Source organism: Eimeria mitis, genomic scaffold (assembly GCF_000499745.2).
Source record: "Eimeria mitis Houghton genomic scaffold, Emh_scaff735, whole genome shotgun sequence".
Lineage (NCBI taxonomy): Eukaryota > Apicomplexa > Conoidasida > Eucoccidiorida > Eimeriidae > Eimeria > Eimeria mitis.
Window position 1 is genome coordinate 1 of NW_024015997.1, and position 15,530 is coordinate 15,530.

The window sequence follows — 15,530 nt, forward strand, 5'->3', positions numbered from 1 at the left end:
TAGTGCACGCGTGGGGCTGGCTTGCTCTGCCAGCCGCAGCGGGGTGCGCTGCAACCCCATTTCTGGCTGCTTCCTCCCGGCAACACCCTGGCCCTGGGCTCAACGCCCAATATGGCTAGGTAGCGCGGAAGGAGGTCAGCTGCTTTTGGGAAACTCTTGCTTCAAGTCTTTGCCTTCATTGCGGCTCGTTTCTGGTCAGATAAAGGCCAGAGAACTAGCGTTACAGTGACCCTAACAAAGCTGTAGTGCATACTCGCTATAATCACGCTAACATTGCCGTGCTCTTTGTGCAAGAGTGAGGGATGATTGAACACTGAAAATGTTAGCTTTGGTGTTTTGTTGAGTCAGATTTGATGTCTGAGTGTCTGTAACTGGTTACTTCAGAGTGTCAGTCAGCTCATGCCCTCCGGCACGTTAACTCATGGGGTTCTAAAGATGCGCCCCACAGTAGTCTTTTAGAGGAACAGCCTATTAATATCTCCTGCTTATTGAAAATATTACACTAAAGTATTATATTCTTTATTAACATAAAAAAGTCTCGGCATAGCATGTGAGGGACTGTGGCATCAGCCCACCCGTCATCAGCTTCCTGGGCCCGCAGGACCTACATTGCTATGGATTCACAACACCCCATCGTGTGAGGGAACTGGGATCCCTTCTAAGTTTCATAGTTGGGATTTTTGTCTGTGTTGTCGTTGGGGGCACAGCTGTGGCATTGGTTGGTACATCAATTGACGAGAGTGGGATCAAGTTCCGAGGGCGCTATGACCCCTAAGGCCGCAATCTCCCCTTAACTGGCGTGCTGTAGGGGACTTTCTCCCAAACGCTAACGACGGTCCTCCGCTAATTTCGAGGACTGTCGTTACGCTGTGAGCGTACGACAGTCCTCGACATTACGCTGTCCTCGTGCACGCAAAGCAAAGCCAGCCTCCGATGCATCGCAAATGCCGAAGATAATCGCTACACACTTACTTAGTTTTCAGTAGCCAGACTGCATGCAGAGGTAGATACACCTACCGACCTCTGACGGAGTCCTTTACGTACGTGACCTCTTATATAAGTGCCTTTAGCACGAAACAAACGCGAGCGGCACAATCACGCTGCACCTTCATGTGCCCTCCCAGAGTGACGAAGAAACATCACAATTATCAAAGAGAGCAATTTATGGAGAACCGCAACGTCCATGCAAAAGTATACAAGTGCAAGCGCGCCCAGCAAATAATTCTGCGGATTTGCCGCTAAACTCAGGCGTGTTCTACACATATCGGCAGTACACATTTTTGTTGTTTACTTCTGGTGGACTGGACCTAATTCCTGGGCTCTAAAGTATGAGAATAGGGCGTGTACATGCTCTGTAGCGGCGGGTACTAAAACGGCGTCCGCAAACTGACTTGTACAATAGAATGTATATAGGGGCAGTAAATGCCACAATATTATATTATATGTCGGCCGAGACTACCCTTCGTCTGGTACCACAGGCAGTCATTGTCTGTGCCGTCGTGCTTGACCCGTCGTCCGTTGTCGAGCTTTGTATAATGCTTGCTCTCTGGCCTCAATCCAGGACACAAGCGAGATGCAACGTACGTAAAGACTTGATGTAATGACTTCCCACAAGCAGCTCACCTCCTTCCCCTGTCCTCAGGCTTACTGGATGTTGAGCTCATGTCCAGGGTGTTGCGGGGAGGAGGCAGCCTGAAATGGGTTTGCTGCGCATCTCGCTGCGGTGAAACCAGCCAGCTTCACGCGCGCACAGAAGGAAGCTTCAACGAAGCTTACTTTACTGCATGATTTTACTCCGAATACGCTTATCTAGTGTCCGTATTTGCTTACATGCAACCTACCAAGGTCAAGTGAAGGCTCCTCTGCTAACTGCAGGCAGACCATCCTACAGTATCGCAAAAGTGCTCGGTGTCCGGGTTTCGGCTGCGGAGCAGAACTGTTATTCCATCAAGTTTCCTAGAACGTTCGCTATACTTGACCATTTGTTTATATTTCCTGCTTAGCTAGCGGCTCCGTTCATTCGATCGACTGCCGACAGGTCGACAATGATGCACATCACAGGCAATACTTGTATTGTTCTAATGAAGGGTAAATGCTTACTAAACCCACGTAGAGTAAACAGGTTGATCATTATTTCGGTTAGGTTTATATGCATATATATACATATTATTTATTTCGTATAGTTTGCATACTCTGGCAAACCTGTAGGTGCCCTGCCGAACCCCAACGCATTACAAGAGGTCGCGTGGTGAACCCTTGGGTCATTACGGTGTATCTTCCCTAAACCATTCTAAATGCTTGAATTCAGCCTGTAAATTGTGCTTTTCCGTGAACAATTCTAAATAGACTAATTTTACCTGAAATAATCGTACATGGGGGGCTTGTTTTTAGTGAAAGAACTTGTGGCCGGGTGCTGCGCTCCGCCGCTCACGGCAGGCCCGGTCGGGGGCACTACCTACCAGAGTTGGGAGCCCCACCACAGTCCCCAAGTGGTAGAGTAGGGCGTCAGAGCATAAGTTTATCGATCATGTAACCTAATTTGTTACCAACTGCTATATTTCCTTTTTTTATCCGTTTTTCCCGTCTCCCCGGTCCGTTTTACTGCTCGTCACTACAGCATCGCCGATCGCATGAATCCCGAACCGCGTAGAGAGCGCTCCGTGGCACTCTTGCAGGCAGCTACCTCTAAACATCAATCACATCTTCATGTTGAATTTGAGATTGTTATAAATCATTTTGGCTCTCTAGTCAACGGCGGTTTCTTCTTCCCTGGACAATAAGGCGGCCTTTTCTCGCCCGCAGCCCAGCGTAGGGCGACCGAACTCCGACGACCCCGGCGGATTCATCAGCAGACAACGCAGTAACCTCTTCTATTCAAACTGTTTGATTGCATGCGAAGATACGATTTGTTCCCATGGTGATTGGCTAGCTTGCTCCATGCGGAGAGATGGATGGGCAACTCGAGCCTCGTCTTGATGGGAACGTTGGCTCCGAAGCGGTGGGAGATGAAAATTTTGTGGCACTAAAAAATGAAGTGGCTGTTTCAAGAGAGCAAATGCTTATGAGCGGCAATCAGGGGGCACCAGGAAGGCGAAGAAGAGACTCACTGCGACGTCTAGGACACGTCTCGATCCTTTCTTTGATTGTGGCGTTTACAACCGGTCTTTTATTGGGAACACAGCTGCCGTCCCATCGGGTTCAGCCGGCCATCCCCGTTGGCATCCCCACTATTAAGGATCGCGAGGAGGAGCAGCTCCCGTTAGAAACGCCTTCACCTCCTCCGTCTTTGCCAGAGGAAGGCGAAGCAGCGCTAGGCGCCACCGAAGTGCATGAGGCAAGTCTTGTGGGTCCACAGCTGCCGCCTTACGACGAATGGGGTTTGCCATCCCTTAATTACTTCGAGCAGACGCTGTCGCCTGTGTTGAAGCAAGGCAGAGAGGAAATATCTTCTTTACTTCACACATTGAGCCTAAGCACAGATGAACCCGACGACATTTCAAAGGCCGTACAGCGGGGAGCAGCTAGGGTTCTGTCAAGAGGAGAGAATGACGAGTTGGTTGGAATGACTATCACTCTACGGGATGTTGAGCCGATAAAAGCCAGGACGGAAAACCAGTATGTGCCGCGCTCATTTCTTGTCAGGAGGGTCCTGAGCGTCCGAACCCCTAGTATAGTAATGGAAGTAGAGGATATCACGACTGGGAATCTGCATACCATGCGACTCCGATGGGTTTATGGGGACTCAATCCGTGAGTTCGAAGAGGAAGAGATGCTTGTGACTTTTATGAAAGACCGGGCGAAAGCGGAGGAGTCCATTGCACGGCAAGCATCCCTCGGTACACCGGCTCATTTGGTGGCAACGCAGAAGGGTTTTGCAGTTCCTTTGTACGTCGGCAACGCCGAAAACGTTCCAGATGCAATTTCAGAGGGTAGATTCTACTATTTCCGTCGCGTCCAGATCCTCGAACGGCTGCACGGAGAATTCAGTTTTGCCTCTCTCATCACAGCCGACCTTTCAGTGCATGCAAGGGAGTATATTGCTCATCGTTTGCTTCACATAGTGCTTAAACTGCAACAGGCGCTACTCAGCCACAACGATCTGGATTGGGAGAACATTGATGCCCGCCCAGACGGGTCTTTTCTTCTTAGTAATTTTGATGCTTGCATTCCGTTCGGAAAAACAGTTGGATATAACGTACATCTTTCTGGGAAGACCGTTGAGCCGATGCTGCGGATTCGAGCAAACACGTCTCCAGAAGATGCGACGCCCTACGCTAACAGTGACCTTTGGTCCCTGGGAATGCTCCTTTACGAGTTGTTCACAGGCGGGGACTTGCCATATACAAATAATCCCAGCAGGTATACAGAAGAGGCAGTGGAAATGGCCCAATTCCTCATGGATATGGAAGTGCAACCTGAAGAACTCGTCCTCAAACTGGATGCCGTGAAATGCCCTGTCAGATGGAAACAGCTAATTTTGAAGCTTCTTCATCCCTCCAATGGCCAAAGACTGGCGACGTGGGATATTTTTATGGAATTTCCTGACCTTGTAGGCCACCGCCTGCCAAGGTAACTCGACTGTTCAATCTCCTTCTGTCGTCATCTTTTGATATCAGGGGAAAACTGATTTTTCGGAGGGCACAAACACCGAGCCAATGTCATGGGATATGCTGAGGGAATTTTGTAGAATGCTGAAGCAGCCTCATACCATGGCAGCAGCGGCATGAGTATATATCCTGTTATTACCCCTAGTTGCTTACAGCAGTCGAGATGGGCGGCATTTCGTGTGCTAGAGTTCTTCAACCTAACCTTTTCTCCCACCCTTGCACTGCAGTTGCAGCCTAGACTGTCAGTTCTCGCCAAAGCGAAGGTGGGCTCGGCAGTGTTCAACATCTGGCAGTCTAGCGCTCCGATACTTTCTGCGTCTTCCTCAACGCAGCGCGTCGATCTGGCGAATTTTTAAACAGAACATCTGCGCATTTTGCGCTGTTAAAACTACACTGAAGCAGGAAATACGCAGCCCACGAACGCTATAAGGCAATGTCGGCTGCAACGGATGCGAACTGAAGGAGATGTAGTCGCATCGAGACAGCCCTTAGCAACGACAGCTTGAAAGTGAGAGAGCGGTAAGGACGCAGACAACACCATGTAGTTGATACGGATGGCGGGATGCATTTAACGCGTGCATCTGATCCAGTGGCAACTGTAGTTATTGCGCCTGAGGAGACGGGTTTTCTGAATGCCCGCTATATTTTCTATTTGTTCCTTTGTATTGGCCTTCAAAAGATGCACTTTAGTTGGTTGACTTGCAGCAAACTCCTCCGAAAATTATTCGCTACACTCCTACGCAAGAGCTGAATATTCGATTCCAAGAAGTCTGCTGCTTCTGCGTCAGATTTGCCTTCACTGGCAATAAAAGCGTATTGGCAGCCTAATTCCTAAAGCTTCTGCCCCGAAGTAGATGAAGCTCTTGATCAGCCCTGCGCTACCTTGGAGAAACATCCTTCAGGCGACTGTGCAGCACGCGTATCTCACGCATAGAAGTCCGCGTATCTCACGCATAGAAGTCCTGTAGACACCCTTGCTACGTAGGACCCAGAGACACCAAAACATATTAAGAAACACCAAAACACAGTACATGGGATAGCTCGAGCACACGGCAGAATAATTTTTGCTCTACTAAAGAACAAATTTAGTAGAGCAAAAATTATTCTGCTTTGAAGCCGTGGCCAATCCAGATATGTCGTTCCCTCAAGAACAGTATTCTGCGAAAAGCGTTCTTGACGGAGCGACATATCTGGACTGGCCACGGCTTCAAAGCCGCATCATTTGCTGCTGTTCTGTATTCAGCATTGTTCTGCAAAAGAAGGAGTGCCTGCCTACTGACCATTGCTGGGTAGCGCGCGGCGTTTCCTGTTGGACGTCAGCGCCTCTTCAATGAACACTAGTACCCACAGTGCTGCCGCAGGGGCAACCTCTGAGGGGGTACAAGGAACGAGATGTATGAAACTTCCTTTTGGGTGATGCGGACCCTCAAGATGTGATAGGAGAGGCTGCTGCAGCTGCAGGCCTCTGCTTGACCAGATAGACCTAATTGATACACCTTGCCCCTCTCTCTTTACGTGGATTGCAACTTATACACCCGACGGACAGCCGATGGTCTCCAGGAGAATGAAACGAAACTCCGGCGAAAGCGCAGGCAAAGCACTTTGCCCACAGAACTCGCAGCTGCACTTTTGAAATGAATGCCTTGGTGAACCATATAAACATTTGAGTGCTGCGTACGCATGCAATACTTACATGACAGATGAGTTCGGTACTACCCATGTGGCTTTGTCCCTAAATGCGTGCAGATACGCATGAGGGACGCACTGAGCACAACTGGGTGCACAGCACTTAGCCCATTTGATTTGCATCAATCTACAGCGCTGTCTTGTTACTAGTTCCCAAGATTCTAGTCAAGCCTACAACTTAAAAGGGATCCACGCTATATGCAAGCTCAGAGTTGACGCTGAGACTGCTAAATTTTAGCGTTTGCCAATTAACCATGCATATTGGGTAGACATGAATGTGAGGAGAAATTAGCAATATCATTCTTGATATGTACTCATAAACAGATGCTATTGTGCGACGTTAAACATGGTGCGACTTAACGGAGATCGGAAATTCTCACTTTGCCTCTATGGCTGTATCTCTATGCATGCTATTGCTTTATGCTTAACAGGATCTGACTTGAGGGGATGGAAAATTCGCAGTCTGCGTCTCGGTAGAGTTTCTACGCGAAAGCACTTCACTAGTTGGTGCAGGTGAATAAAATAAAATAGCAGTTCATCAGCTCCTGCATATGCAAAACAGGCGCTCAGCGCCAGCACCTCCTGGACAGCGCGTGTATACGGATAGTCTTCAACCCCTCATGTTGCACTTTAGGGGTTAAATGACTAACAAGATACTATAACCGCCTAGGAATAGACATTGTCAATAGAAACTAGAAAGCGTATAATGATAATGTTGGAAGGAATGTAATATCATGCTTGCTGTGTTGTAGCTTCGGGCAGCTACGAGCGCTCCTGTTGTTTTCCATACATATCGGGTACTCCGCAGAAAACTTACCCCAAGCAGTCGGAATGCAGCACGCACTCGCGCGAAACGTCGACGTTAGACGATGCACCTAGGGGAACTCAGGATAAAAAACCAAGCTCCTCTGCAGAGCTTGAGAGCGCCTGCCACAGTTTAGTCTTCTGCAAGGCCGCCACATAGTTCGTTATTTAGCATACGGAAGGGCCCGTTTTAAAATAAAGCGCGACACAAAGGCATTACTAGTTTGTGTTTGAAACCACACTATATTAATGCGCGAAAGGCAAGTAGATAATGACTGCGGATACATATCGAGAAACACACTGCATAAGAAGAGCAAATCCTCACGAAGCGTTGGATGGAGATCACAGGAACGCTGCGCATCTCTAAGATCCGGGCACGCCACTCGCGATGAGCCTGATTCTGTACTGCAACTGTGAAACATCACCAAAAAGAGTTGCCATTCTTTCTTTTTACGCCGTCAGTAAGCCGCGAAACGCTACTACTTCGTGATTTGTAGTGCAGGCAGCTTAAACAGAGAAACATAAAAACCAGCCTTCGTACAGCGTCATCTGGTCTCCTCGTCAACCCGGTCCGTGTTCACGCGGGCGACGCCCAACAAAGGAAGCCCGATCACCTTCCAACAACACTTTGTACTCAAATAATGACTGAAAAGTCAAAAGGCGTAGTAGTCCCCCCACGCAAGAACCAAATGGGTTCTTGCCGCTGTCCCGCGTTTCAACATAACGGCAAGGAAGCAAAAGGAGAGCTTATTCTGGAATGTGTACTAGTTCAGGAAACTCCTCAAGTATCCCCCAGGCGGTTATTCTATGAGTCCTTTTTGGCTCCAGCAATCTCACAATAAGTTGCATCCACCGAGGTGGTACTTTCTCAGCCCCTAGGCGAGGTAACATAATGTCCGACCTTGTGTTGCCCTCAAGAAGCCATTTCGCGAGCATAACTTCTGGAGTATCCGTGCCTTCGGCTTCGATTTCTCCATATGGATATCGCTGATCTGTAAACAGTTCGTACAAGAGGACCCCAAGGGACCACATGTCGCTGCTCGCTTGCGGGATAGTGTACCCGTCCCCGTACTCCGAGCAACTAGGCTGAGCTAGCTGAGGCTCCCGATATTCCGGCGTGTACAGTGTCAGGTGTCTATACGGTTTTCCAAACGGGAGGATGGAACCCAGATCGGCGATAACGAATGAACCGTCCGGGCGCAGCAGCATGTTGTCCCACTTCAGGTCGTTGTGGCTGAGGCCTGCCTCCTGGATTTTGAGAACAGTTTGCAGCAAACGGCGAGCTATGTACTCCCGTGCTTCAATTACAACTTCTCTCGCGTCTGTAAAAAGGCTGACGACAGCACCGTAAAGCCTCTCCATTAGCTGTACGCGTCCCAAGATAAAATATCCTCCAACGTGCACGCCTTCAGGAGCTCCAGCAATGTCGGCAGTGTACAAGGGAACTGAGATGCCCTTCTTTGAGGCAACCATACTTGCTGGAATGACGCCGCATAGCTGCCGTGCTCCCTCCTCCTGCAATCTAAGCTCCCGCCTAATCTCGGCAACAAAAGAATCATCACTTTCATACCCCTGTGCAAACTCTTCAGCTTGCCGGAAAATGCGCATCGCAAACAACTCATGGGTATCCGTATCCTCCGCCTCCACCACTATGGCTGAAGTGCCTCTCCCCAGCAACTTATTTATGCGAACAATGCGGCTCAGAGGGCCGTTTTTCTCCATCCAATGCAATGGCTTCACATTGTTCAAGACCATGGTCATGCCAATCAAGGTATCCGAGGAACCATTCGACAGCGTTCTAGCAACCGTCTGTATTTCGTACGGTTCTTGATCATCTGCGTCCTCGGTAATGCCGGTATTAGCAAGGAAGGCTGCAATTTCATCTTTNCCTCGCTTCACCACTGGAGGGAGTGTCTTCTCAAAGTGGTCAAGCATCGGCAAGCCCCACATGTCGTAAAAAGGTAGTTGATCTTCAGGACGCGAAGGGGGTACGGTGGCTACCGAAGACAAAAGAGACGCATCCTTCTCACTGTCTGCTGGAGGCGCATTTGCAGGCTCAGCTTGGTGTTGCTGCTCTGGTTCTGTTGCAGCACTCGATGGCGTCGCAGAAGAAGGCATACGATCATCCCCACGATGACCTCCGCCTTCGCCTTCCTTGTCCAGAGGCATTCGGCTACGTGCATCTGCCGGAATTTTGGAGAGGACGGTGAATGCAAGCGCACTTGCCACACCCAGAGTCAAAAAGTAGAGTAAATATCGTTCCCATTGCCTTGGACGGGCAGTACCTGTATTCCCTTTTGCAAGATATGTACTAGCTTGAAGTGGCGCATCTTCTCGAATGGATTTATCTATAATGGAAGGAGAAACGATGCTCTCTTGCGCTTCATTGTGGAGGATCCCCCCAATCATCTCTGTCCAGAGGCGATAGGAGCAAAACCGCGAATGAACCGAGTAAACAAACCACCCTACAGGGAAAGTGATACAGGCAAAGTAGTCTAAACTACCAAAGGCGAGAATAAAAGTTGCAAACCTTCAGGGTAAAGACTGAGACTCTTCGGCAGCGGGGTTATGGAGACGCGTTCTCTGTGGTGAAGGACCGCTATTAAGCAACACCAGTATACAAACTTGAAAACAAATGAACAGCACGACACAAAAACCTTTGAAGAAAAACTGGTGAATAAGTTACTGTAGGCACCTACTTCATACGTGTGGATTTATTTGGAGGCAGCCCGCGTTGTAGTTGGCTTTGGGGTGTAGTCGATTGGGCGCTCATCTGATTTCGGCACGCTGCATATTATTGCTAAAAGTATAGCTAAGTACTCCAATTTCATTTGCATTTTGTTAAAGCTATTATAAAATGTGTAGTCATATTTGGCCGAACAATACACCCAGCTATGGCTTGTTTCTAAAACCCTCATCCGAGATCGCTACCAGATACTTAGCGTGCTCTGCCTGCAGTTAACACAGGAACATCCGTTTGGTCGTGGTAGGTTGCCTGCAAGCAAAAAAGTGCTCAATAAATGCCTGCAGCGGTGAAACATGCAGTAAAGTAAGGTTTGTTGAAGCTCTCTTGTGCACGTGCGGGAGGCATGCAACACCAGCTGCGGCGGGGAGCAGTGCAACTCCAGTTCGGCTGACTCCTCCCCCGCAGTCCCAGGCCCTGAGCTGAACAACAAGAATACCTGGGGACGGGGGAGGGAGGCCAGCTGTGTTTGGGGAAACTCTTACCCAAAGACTTTAGCTTTAATGCAGCTCCGTCTAGTCCTTGAATAAGGAAGGAAAGCAGGCATTACACTTGGTAACACCACATGGTTATTAACCCCAGGTCCATGCTTCGACGGGGCAGGTGCGACAAACGAAGCTCACCTGCAAGAGGCGCCGGGCACAGTTGCAAAAAATGAGTAGAAACAGCGAAGGGGGGAAACTATTTTTCCTTTTGCATTAACGAAGTTGTCTTAACATTTCAGACTTTTCTTTTCTTTTCAGACTTTTCTTTTGTACCCAATGGAAATTGATCATGATCTGCCCCAATGTGGGGGAGGGCGACACATGTTCTGGAGCTTTGCCGAGAAGAAGCAAGCTCGATTGCAGCACCTAATCCGGGGGAATATGGATTTTCACGAACAGAATTCAAGAAAAATGCCTCGAACTGTCGTGATACAACTTGCGTCTGGAAGCGGAAACAGTGGACCAGTTCCTTNAAATTGTAGAAGCTCGTATTAAAAACCAGGTGCTGCTAGCGCCACTTTATACGTGCTGCTAAGTGCATCTGATATCGGAAGCCACGCCAAGAAATGCAACCAACGCGTTCATTCGTTGGCGCAGCCTTTGAGGCTACGCTTCGCGGGCCGGAGGCAGGATGCAACACTCGGCACAGCCAGGAGCGTAATATGCCCTCCTACTTCCAAAACGGGGCACATTAAAATGACCAGGGACTTCTACATTGAGCCTGTTCACCACAAGATAATCCTAGGCATGCCGTGGGCGACTCAGGGGAAGGCGCAAATGCATTCCCCTGATGACGCCATAGAGCTCTTTCGGCCAGGAAGTTATGAGAGTGTGCACCTCTCAGCGCTCTCAACGACATTTGCATCTTTTACGGTCGGAGGAATGGAAAGTATGTCCCACGGGAAGCGGTGTGATGAATCTCCCATGCAGTGCAGAGGCACTGAAGGAAACGAAGGAGACATGCGTGCACCCCGTCGTGACGGTCTGGTAAAGGCAGCAGTCTTGGGGGTTTTGATCCAGTCAACACCCGAGGAAAGGCAGAAGTGGGCAATGCTGAAGGAAAAGTTCTCAGTCGTCCTCAATAACAAAGAGGCCGCGGCTGGCAGGCCATCCGCTAGACGCGCAATGCACCGCATCGAGCTCGTTCCCAGGTCAGCCCCAAGCTTCGTTCCAAGGTACAGGCGACCCCCTTACCTTGAAGACGAAAATAGCAACAGGTAGACGAACTTCTGAGTAAGGGCAATGTTCAGCAGTCAACTACCGCCTTTGGGAACAATCTGGTGTCGGCGGAGAAGAAGGACAGCAGGTGGCGCATCTGCGCCGATTCCAAGCCCCTTAACAAAATCGCCGTAAAACAGAAGTTTTCGATACCCAGGATCGACTAAATCCTTGGCCNTGCCGATCCTAATTCATCCGGAGGACAGGCACAAGACGGCGGTCCACACCCGCCCTCGCAAGCTGCAGTATACCTTTATGCTGTTTGGCCTCTTGAATGCGCCTGCGGAACTGCAGCAGCAGGTCAATCTTCTTGAGGCCAATCACTGAGGGGTGGGTTGTAATAAACGAACACGTTTGCGCTTTCACGAACCATTGTTTCTCACGTAGTGCTTGCAGCGCCCGCCCAAGGTGCTGCAAGTGTTCCTGAGCATTCCGGCTAAGCACAAGTACATCATCCATGTATTTCATGCAGCCAATCAGTTTATTAGGGTTTCGTCTCTCTGGCGCAGGGTGTTGAACCAGATCAAGCTCAGATCGAGGTGATTTATAGGCGGCCCCTAGCGCTGTACACGCGTTCGGACGTTCAGAAGTTCCTCGACATCGCCTGATGCTACCGCAACTTCATTCGTGGATTCTCTCGTACTGACGCCCCTCTGACCAATCTTCTTAAGAAGGACAAGCGTTTGGACGGAGAATGAGGATGAAGCCGCTTGACGCCTCACCAGGCACTTGACATCATCCCCATTACTCCCGCTCCCTGGTTTTGACAAACCCTTTTGCCTCACAGCTAGCAACACCAGTTCGGTGTTATGCTCTCTAAAAAGGGTTGCTCGCTACTCACATCGTTTCACAGGGAGGGAGCAGAAGTACCCAGTACGGGGGAAGGAAGTCTATGCAGTCTGGCGGGCACTAAAAAATGTCGAAATCAAATATATGGCAGGCACTTACTGTCCAAGCCGAGCATCAATCCGTGACTCACCTAAAAAAAAAATTTCAAGACTATGATAACAAAAGAGTTGTGCTGTGGCTCTCCCGGCTCACGCAGTTCGACCTCACCGTCAAGTATATCAAGGGTATCACCAACGTGGTTGCTGATGCACTCTCCACTCCCTACAGGTCAGCCACAATGTTCCGCAGCTGCATTTCCTTACCTCTAAATTGCTTCCTTCTTATTCACCAGATGGTCAGAAGGCTGCAGTCCTAGCTAAACTCAAGAACGGGCGAAGGATCAAGCACTACAGCATCGACAGCGACCCGCTGTGGTACCAAACGAGGCGTGGAGTTCGCAGATTGTTCTTTCCCGCCTCGCTTCGCACGGATATTTTGAACAAAATGCATGAGCATGCTTTGGCGGGTCATGGTAGGGTCAATGCAACGGTGGAGCATGTTGCGAGGTCCTTTTAGTGGCCTAGGTATGTGTGTGTGTCTGTGTGCGGGCGAGTGGGGGAGCACAGCGGGCATACCTGAGCCTCTACTCCTTCGATAAGCTTTAGTCAATGCCCCTAAGTTATCGTATCTCGCCGCTGTTACTCCGGCGTTTGTCTGCTTTCCTTTGACAGGCTGCTGATTGGGCAATCTCAGCCTATTATCTTCCACTGTTTATTGATTCCTACGCACACGCTTCAGTATTTCCGCGCGGGAGCAGCACACGCAAGAAAACGGGCAGCGCGAGACACAGCAGCAGCAAACTCGAGAGCATCACCGGCAACTGCAGACGACAGTGCAGAACTGCTACCTCGCCTTCAATCAGCACATCAGCACACGCAGACGTGTGTTTTTTGTCGGATGGGGGGAGCAGGTGTAACATGGTCTGCCTACAGTTAGCACAGGAACCTTCACTTGGCCTTGGTAGGTGGCGTGTAAGCCAATGCAAATGTTCTATAGGTACATTCATCGGTAAATCATGCACCAAATGAAGCTTCCTTGTGTGCCCGCGTGAGCATGGACTGCTTTACCAGTCGCAGCAAGGTGCGTTGCAACCCCACCTCAGGCTGCCTCCTCCCTGCAACGCTCAGGCCCTAAGCTCAACGCCCAGGAGGCAGGAGGGCAGGGGAAGGAGGTCAACTGCTTCGGGATACTCTTACTTTAAGCCTTTACCTGCATTGCATCTCGCTTCTGTTCTTCATTAAGGCCAGAGAGCAAGCGTTATACCTCANTTAAGCCTTTACCTGCATTGCATCTCGCTTCTGTTCTTCATTAAGGCCAGAGAGCAAGCGTTATACCTCACGTAAGCTTCACAGAGGGAATGGCCTGAGATAGGAATTAGAGATACGGAACGTAACGAAATGATGAAGTTGATACAAAAAACGTATTCACACACATCAGTGAAGTCCTTGAAAATACGGTAATAATATGCTGGTGTTGGGTTGGGACTGACATCGATAGCGTTTCGTCGGGGCCCCCGAATTAGGCTCCCAGCACTGCCTTGGGCCGCCGCAGTCAGTCGGTTGCGGCTTCGCCCACGCACGCCTCCACGTTGCATACGACTGTGTAACCGTGTGAATAATCCTAACGAGAACCGTATATGTGACGTAACGTAATGTGACGTAAGCGTGCTCCTAATTGGGAAGTGCGAATTGCCAACTAAGAAGAGAATTGAAAATACTCGCTGATATAGAACTGTTGTAGTGCGCCCGCAGGACACTGGCTCCTTCCCCCAACACCCAGGCCCGAGCTCAACGCCCAGGACGCTGGAGGACAGGGGAAGAATNACACTGGCTCCTTCCCCCAACACCCAGGCCCGAGCTCAACGCCCAGGACGCTGGAGGACAGGGGAAGAATGTCAAGTGCTTTCGGAGAACTTTTACTTTAAGTCTTTACCTACATTGCAGCTCGCTTCTGTCCTTGATTAAAGCGAGAGCAAGCGTTATACATGGAGAACCCCTGGCGCTTGACAGTCAGTACTCTATAGGATTAATAAGATAGGAACTATTGCGTTTCAATATGAATTAGGTCTCAAATAGCCCGTTAGAGAATCATTCTAATGGAACGGTTCAGCGGACTGCCCTTGAGAGCAAAGGGGCAGCCTGCTGCGCTGGCGGCCCTCGGGCAGGAGACCGACCCCAGGAAGTACTGCCCTGACGAAGAAGCGGGAGCAGGAATTCCTCAAAGCGGAGCGCTGCTTTCCACTATTTCGGTTATTCATGTTTCATGTGTTTTGAACAAATTGCCACACTCGTAGAATTTTGTTTTTCCTTCCTTAGAACCTCGCGTGTTAAACTCATCAAGAGTAACACGACGTTCCCTAGACAAGTTGAGGAAGCCTGACTTGTGCACAACGTTTCCACTTGGATTCCATGATCCACTTTTTTATTTCGTGCGGAGGCGTTGATATNTGCAGAAACCCAAGGGTGCTACACCCAAGCACAAGCAGCATCAAGGCCACGGTTGAGGGGCTTGCAAACAGGTCACATGATGCAGCTGGGATTATTGTTCGGCCAAACAATACCGCACATTTTATAAGAGCTTTAACAGAAGGTGAAAGAAAATTGACGACTGAACTGCTGTAGGGGCTCTAATGTGCTACGCGCCAAATTCGGGAGAGTGCACAATCGACGACATCCCAGGCAACCGACGAATTATATCGCGGGTTGCTTCCCAATAAGTCCATAGTTGAGAGGTACGTGCCTGCAGCAACTTATTTAGTAGTTTATTCAAGAGTTTGTGTGTCGTGTCATTCTTTTGCTTTCAAATTCGTTCGGTGGGTGGGGCCTACTGCGGCCCTTCCATCAATCCCAGCCGGCGCGTCTCCATAACTTCGCTCCCAAGAGTTTCAGTGTTTGTTGCGCAGATTTGCGTGTTTTTCCATGCCTTTGGTAGTTACGAGTGCTTTGCCTGTAAGCTTGTTTGTTTTCCCAATTCATGTGCGGTTTTGCTCCTATCCCCCCTGAACAGAGATGATTGGGGGGCTCCTTCATCTGGAAGGGCAAGATCGCATTGTTTCTCCCTCCGCTGTAGACAAGTTCATTAACAGAGATGCACCGGTGC

General features: G+C 49.6%; 3 protein-coding genes across 3 annotated transcripts; 2 read left to right on the forward strand and 1 right to left on the reverse strand.

The window, feature by feature from the left end:
* Nucleotides 1–3,055: 3,055 nt before the first annotated feature.
* On the forward strand, nucleotides 3,056–4,573 carry EMH_0021060 (uncharacterized protein; the record flags this gene model as incomplete). The annotated part of the gene is made up of 1 exon (XM_038023018.1): nucleotides 3,056–4,573. The coding sequence occupies one exon, from the start codon at nucleotides 3,056–3,058 to the stop codon at nucleotides 4,571–4,573; it is 1,518 nt and encodes a 505-aa protein (XP_037878872.1).
* Nucleotides 4,574–7,844: 3,271 nt separating this feature from the next.
* Nucleotides 7,845–9,506, reverse strand: EMH_0021070 (Protein kinase domain-containing protein, related; the record flags this gene model as incomplete). Its single annotated transcript, XM_038023019.1, is given in 2 exon segments — nucleotides 7,845–8,982; nucleotides 8,986–9,506. Coding segments are annotated over 2 exon segments (1,659 nt in total).
* A 1,515-nt stretch (nucleotides 9,507–11,021) lies between these two features.
* EMH_0021080 (uncharacterized protein) lies at nucleotides 11,022–12,086 on the forward strand (the record flags this gene model as incomplete). Its single annotated transcript, XM_038023020.1, has 2 exons — nucleotides 11,022–11,476; nucleotides 12,053–12,086. 2 exons carry the CDS (start codon nucleotides 11,022–11,024, stop codon nucleotides 12,084–12,086), a joined length of 489 nt encoding a protein of 162 aa, XP_037878874.1.
* Nucleotides 12,087–15,530: the final 3,444 nt, after the last annotated feature.